This window comes from Sinocyclocheilus rhinocerous, unplaced genomic scaffold (genome assembly GCF_001515625.1).
Source record: "Sinocyclocheilus rhinocerous isolate Xijiao unplaced genomic scaffold, SAMN03320098_v1.1 scaffold395, whole genome shotgun sequence".
In the NCBI taxonomy this organism is placed as follows: Eukaryota; Metazoa; Chordata; class Actinopteri; order Cypriniformes; family Cyprinidae; genus Sinocyclocheilus; species Sinocyclocheilus rhinocerous.
In genome coordinates this window covers 2,114,185-2,120,809 of record NW_015660890.1, presented here as the reverse complement: position 1 = coordinate 2,120,809, position 6,625 = coordinate 2,114,185, and the positions used below count along the sequence as shown (strand labels likewise).

The 6,625-nt window shown below is 32.2% G+C and overlaps 1 protein-coding gene across 1 annotated transcript in view; it reads right to left on the bottom strand.

Annotated features, from left to right (window-relative positions):
* The window catches only part of LOC107725897 (dedicator of cytokinesis protein 4-like), a 111,952-nt gene that overhangs the window by 27,718 nt on the left and 77,609 nt on the right, over positions 1 to 6,625 (bottom strand). Inside the window, exons 27-36 of the mRNA XM_016535315.1 lie at positions 5,020 to 5,030; positions 4,830 to 4,924; positions 4,681 to 4,756; positions 4,489 to 4,589; positions 3,732 to 3,790; positions 3,497 to 3,645; positions 3,316 to 3,401; positions 1,747 to 1,842; positions 668 to 728; positions 274 to 367 (exon numbers count right to left, since the gene is read on the bottom strand). Of these exons, the coding sequence (XP_016390801.1) occupies positions 274 to 367; positions 668 to 728; positions 1,747 to 1,842; positions 3,316 to 3,401; positions 3,497 to 3,645; positions 3,732 to 3,790; positions 4,489 to 4,589; positions 4,681 to 4,756; positions 4,830 to 4,924; positions 5,020 to 5,030 (828 nt within the window). The remainder of the gene's footprint in view (positions 1 to 273; positions 368 to 667; positions 729 to 1,746; positions 1,843 to 3,315; positions 3,402 to 3,496; positions 3,646 to 3,731; positions 3,791 to 4,488; positions 4,590 to 4,680; positions 4,757 to 4,829; positions 4,925 to 5,019; positions 5,031 to 6,625) is intronic.

The following is a 6,625-nucleotide window of genomic DNA, read 5'->3' as shown; positions in this document are numbered from 1 at the left end:
TAGGGCTGCACGATAAATATCGCACGATATCTACACAGAGCCGTTGTTCACAGACAAGCTGCGCAAAACCACGATCATATTTTGCGCATGTTTTGCGCAGCTTGTCTGTAAATGCTGCTCCACGTGAAAGCACGCACGTGTAGAGATTTACCGCTGATTACAGAACCGGCTTTACTGACGAGATGCGCATTAAATATCGTGCGATATTTATCGTGCAGCCCTACTGTTAACCGTATCTTCAAACTACTTCTGGTTCACGTCATGCTTGAGTACCTGTGTAATTCTGCGCTTTCAGATGCAGGTCATACAGCTTGTGAATGTAGCGGATGTACATTTCCTCTTTATTCAGCTCTGTTTTGTAGAAGTTCTGTGGAAAAGAGACAAAGAGTGGTGGAGCGTGGATATGAAGTGCTTCAAGTGCTTTCCGGCACTGATTTTCACTGTCGGTCTGGTTCCTATGAACGAATTCATATGGATAAACCAAGGAGACTTGGAGAAGAAGTGCAGAAAGCAGGAAATCACTCCACAATACAGCCCTCAGCAGTGAAAGACTGTAGTGCTTCCACCATGAATTAAAGCGTCTAAATCACTTCCCGTGTTAACACACAAACATTTAATCTAAAAGACAAAGACAAATAATGCCACTAAAGATTATACTTAAACATACCAGCAGACTGACTGTACAGCCAATCTTTTTTCCATCCACTTCCCCCAATTTCATACAGTCTCTGTAAAACACAAAGAGTGTAATTTTGTATCTATGAGCCAAAAAAGTGACTAAGGCAGAAATTAAGAACAATGAACATTTTTATTTACTTAATACATTTTAACTTTCGATTAGGTCAAAGTTAACTGAAACTTATATTTTTAAATGTGTATTTTAATTTTTTTCACCAATAAAAAGTGAGATGAAATAATAAGTAGCTTCATTACTGTATTTGTGTTACTCATTTTTTATGCAAAAATACTACAATATATCGCATTGGTAAGTAAATATATCTTAAGCAATGATAAGCATTTCGATGCCCACCAACGTTCAAAAGTTTGGGGTCAGTAAGTTTTTATTTTTTTTATGTTTTTGAAAGATGTCTTTTATGCTCAGCAAGATTGCATTTATTTATTATCCATTATAGTCAAAAAATTTTAATGTTGTATTTATTTGTATTATTTTCAGTTTAATTCCAGATTACTTATTTTTTTACAAACACTATAATTGTTATTTTTAGCTCATTTAATTTTAGTATTTATATATATATATATATATATATACTGAGGGTCACAAATTTTGAATATTTAAGATTTTTAATATTTAGGAAAGAAGACTTCTGCTCAACAAGGCTGCATTTAAATAAAAAATACAGTAGAGACAGCAATATTGTAAAATATTATTACAATTTAAAATAACAGTTTTCTATTTTAATCTATTTTCAAATGAAATTTATTCCAGTGATCAAAGCTTAATTTTCAGCATCTTTACTCCAGTCTTCAGTGTCACGTGACCCTTCAGAAATCATTCTAATATGCTGAATTGTTGCTCAAAGGAATATTTCTGATTAATTTTTTTACTTTCACTTTTGTTCAGTTTAATCTATCCTTGATGAATAAACATATTATTTTCTTTAAAAAAAAAAAGTACTGAATCCAAACCTTTGAACAGAAGTTTTTCAATTACAAAAATGATAAATGACGTATTTTGTATCTTGTATTTGTATTGTGTGCATATCTGTACAGCTGTGTATATTTCACCTGTAATCCAGCAGTCGCTCCATAAGCCGTGTGACCGTGGCTATGAGGGATATCCCGCTCTCTCTCCACGTCTCTCTCTCGATCTTCTTCAACAGACTGACAAGACAAAACCAGCACAGCAGAGGAGGAGTCATACTGCTGTCCACCATATGACCCATCATGCCCTGCACACTCACACACAGCTGTCCAGCAGAACAGTGATCAGTGATCATCTTACCTAGGATACGGACCGAACAGAGGAATTCTAGTCCAGAGCCGCATAAACAAAACAAATTCATATTAATAGATTAAATGTCAACAACAGCCACTCAAACTCAGTTAGTACAGTTAGTCCGGTTAGTACAATGAAAGGCGGCAGAAAAATGAAGAGAGATGCACAAGTTAATTAATAAAATCACCTGCCACAGCAAAATCCTACAATCAATAAAATTATCAATATAAATCAATTGAAATTAACATTTATATATCTTGCTGTAGAGTGTATAAAATGGGCCTCAACAAAGACATTTCTTGGTAACAAAAAAATACATTTATTATGAAACAGACTGTAAAACAGCGAATACATATTTTTAATATGCATTATAAATATGTATTACTTTACTATATATTTATTCACAATATATAAAACAGCATCTACTATATATTTATTTACTCACAATATCTAAAAAAACATTAATATTCACTTTAATATATTATTTTATATATGTTTATACTGTATATAGACCTGCTATGTAGCTTGGAAACTGTAAACAGACTACAGTTGAGGCTAATGAATACTTACAGGGAAAAAAATATTCTGATCAATACTATGCATGTAATCTTTAAACATACTGTAAGAGCAGTAAATTATAAGCCACATGAGGCCTACTGATGTGTTATGTTGATGTGTTTTAACTTTGACCGCTTCAAGAAATAAAAAAAACTAGTGCTGTCAAATGATTAATCGCGATTAATCGCAACCAAAATAAACGTTTTTTGTTTACATAATATATGTGTAAACGAAAACTTTTATTTTGGATGCGATTAATCGTTTGACAGCTTCTAAAAAAACCCCAGAAAGCTTGAAATTCGACTTGTATAGAGAATATACAGAGAAATATAAAGTCACAAAGAGATTTAAGAGCTGTGAAAAAAAGTTTGATTTTCAGTTTTCTTTATTTTTACACTCAATATCAGGGTATGCATAAAAGTAACCCTTCATGAACAAAAACATAAGATACATCTTTCATGCATTTATTATAGACTGGAAGATTGCATAATTGCAATTTTAAACACCAATTTTTAAAAAAAGCACCAAACTTGGGTGTCCTTTTTACTACTTCTATGTTAAAAATGTGCAGAAACTGAAATTCAGATGGGAATCAAACAATTTTTCACAGCACTGACAGACACAGTCACACAAAAACGCAATCACAGACTGACCCACAGATGTGTGAAAACTGACCTGCCACTACTTACCGTCTCATTGCTTTATGCTAATCTAACCACCGCTCTCCAAACCAAATCCAGCCCACTAAGGGCTCGCAGTATGTGTTTGTATAGCTGTTTGTGTATGTGTCTCTCACTCACATGCTGTTGAAAAGCTCTCTGTACGTTTCGTCTCCTTTGCCCTCTGACATAAGGCTGTCTAGCTTGTCGATAAGTTTTGCCTCCACCTATTACAAATAATGAAAATATGGCAAATATGGCATTATGCACTAGTCAGATAGCTGCATGTCCCATTAGTGACCAGAAGGGGGCGCTGTGTGACCTGTTTGAAGTTGCCGCTCCGGCGCTGCTCCCAGTCCATCATGTCGTGAAAGATGGGGATCATCACGTTCCTCAGGTCCGGCTGAGGCACCAGCGTCACCTCCAGGAACGGGCCGATCATCGCTGGGATGAAGTTCAGCTTGTGCTCTCCTGCACGACAAAATGGAAACTTTCATCTCTCATGTAAATAAGACTCGAGAAAGAGTGAAGATTTTTGATATTGGGTAACGTCTTACCTAAATTCTGCCACATGCTAAAGATCTCACATCCCATCATGACACGCATGTCTCCGTACCTGAACACAAATGAATGCAAAATACGGTTAAAATACATCCTCTTATGCCAGTTGTTCAAAATATGATTGAGACATTTGTAGACTGATGTCCTGAAGAATGTAAACACTCAAGATATCCAAGATAGAAATATTTCTTCTTCTTATCAATGTTGAAAAAAAAAAATGCTTTTCTTTTCAATATTCTATTCATCAAAGAATCCCGTTTCCACAAAAATATGAAGCAGTTTTCAGACACTAAACTGGATGCTTCAAATATTTTCAACTGATTATAATCAGAAGTGTTTCTTGGGCAGCAAATAAATATATTAGAATGATATCTGAAGGATCATTTGACACTGAAAATAAAAAAAAATTAAAAATAAATACACATAAAAACTAAAACTACACTGAAACAAAACAAAACAAAACAAAACAAAACAAAACAAAACAAAACAAAACAAAACAAAACAAAACAAAACAAAACAAAACAAAACAAAACAAAACAAAACAAATATAAATAGATAGATAGATAGATAGATAGATAGATAGATAGATATAAACAATTATAGAACAAAAAACTATTACAAACAAACACTACATTAAACATTCTGAACCATAATAGTCTTATAATTTCAGACATACCACTTTATTTGACATATACTGCTTTTGGTATACTAAATAGTAAGAAAGTTTGAAATCGGAGGGCTTGCAGGACTCACTTTTCCAGTATTTTCTTTCTCTTCGACGCAGAGAAGGTCTCGAGCTGAAGGCAGGGCTGGTTGATGAATATAACAGACAGGCAGAAGTAGGAATCCCACACCTACATGGAAACAGAGTGTTAGATGCTGCGCCACAGAGAAAACGAACAGATCGACTCATGTTTCACAACACACAACAGACTGAGAACAAACCTTATAGTCAAACTTGTCATTGAGGAAGTTTTTTCTTAAAGCGTCTGACAGGTAGAGTACCGTGGTGATGATGATGCTGTAAATCAAACATTTCAGATCACAATTCATACTCTGAAAACCAAAAACTGCAGGGGAATAAAGTCTCTAACTTGTTAGTGACGAGCCGCATGACCGCCCAGTCTTTGGGGAACATCTCTGGTCTTATCAGGATGCGAAACACAGTGAAGATATGCAGGAGAAAGTCCTGAGAGAGACAGAGAGAAAGAGAAGATGTTTGACATGTTTCTCAGTGTGTATAATGAACTGATGTCAGTAAGATAAAGTGGATGAACGCCTCACCCGCAGGTCGTCTTTACACACACATTCAACATATCATACTCTTTTGAGAAAAAAAAAAAAAAAAACTTGACGTATTTCTACAGGAGAATCAAATCCACTGTGTAATGTGATTTTGAAAAAATGTAACTTTAACTGCATTTTGAAAAAGTTTAGAAAAAAAATGCACAAAATAATGGATAAAATTTGAATAATTTTGACTGATTTGAACACTTTCTACTAAACATGCTCTGTATAACTTCAAGCCATTATATTTAATATATTAAATTTATATTTAATAGCCTTATGAAAATGCTTTGAATAAATGCATAAATAATGGGTAAAAATGTAATAATTTTGACTAATTTGAACCCTTTCATCTAAACATGCTATGTTAATATTTAATATTTAAATCACACACACACATTATATATATATATATATATATGGGTCAAAGACGAAAAAGGGTTTAAGCATAAAAACAATACTGCTTTAAATTGTAGTTTTTTCCAAAAAAAAAAAAAAAAATTTCATTTAAATGTTTTCTGTTTAATGTAATTGTATTTTTGTTTTTGTTTTTCTGAGCAAAAAATAAATATACATTTTCCCCTGATTTACAGAAGACACCCACTAAAATGTCATTCAGTGTAACAATCTTGTCAGGCATATTTACAACAAAAATCAATTTATGACGTATTAAAAAACTAATTACTTTCACCCCAAATACTAATTAGTTGTTATTTTACATTTTTTAAATTTGCCACTATCCTAGGTTTTGCCCATTTGTCAGTAAGAATTTTTACTCATTTAAAACCCAATAAAATTTAATATGCTCACTTATTCTTTTATATATTTTAATATGTACAGGTCAGAATAAGCATGTTGTTTGAATTTTATATAACTATAAGTGTTACACTGAATGACAATGGAACATTATTTTAACCAAATTTTGACATTTTATGCTTCAAAAACTTATTTGAAACCTTAAATGTAGACACTTTACTTGCATTTAATGTGCTTCTATGGACATAAAATCACTTTTGTAAATTTCTTTTGATGTGGACATCTTAACGGCTTTGACTCATATATGATTTTATTTGTACTTTTTTATACTGTAAAAAATTTTAATATTATTATTACTATTTACTATTACTATTTTGCTTCACAATATTCTTTGATGAATAGAAAGTTCAAAAGAATAGCATATTTGGGAAAAAAAATTGTAACATTTTAAAATATCTTTATTACACATTTGATCAATTTAATGTTTCCATGCTAAATAAAAGCATTAATCTCTTCAACAACAACAAATAAAATAAATAGAATACAGATAAATAAATAATAATATTTACTGACAAGTTTTGAACAGTAGTGTAGATACAAATATATACACGCATATATATACATATATACATACAGGTGCATCTCAATAAATTAGAATGTCGTGGAAAAGTTCATTTATTTCAGTAATTCAACTAAAATTGTGAAACTCGTGTACTAAATAAATTCAATGCACACAGACTGAAGTAGTTTAAGTCTTTCTTTCTTTTAATTGTGATGATTTTGGCTCACATTTAACAAAAACCCACCAATTCAATCTCAACAAATTAGAATACTTCATAAGACCAAT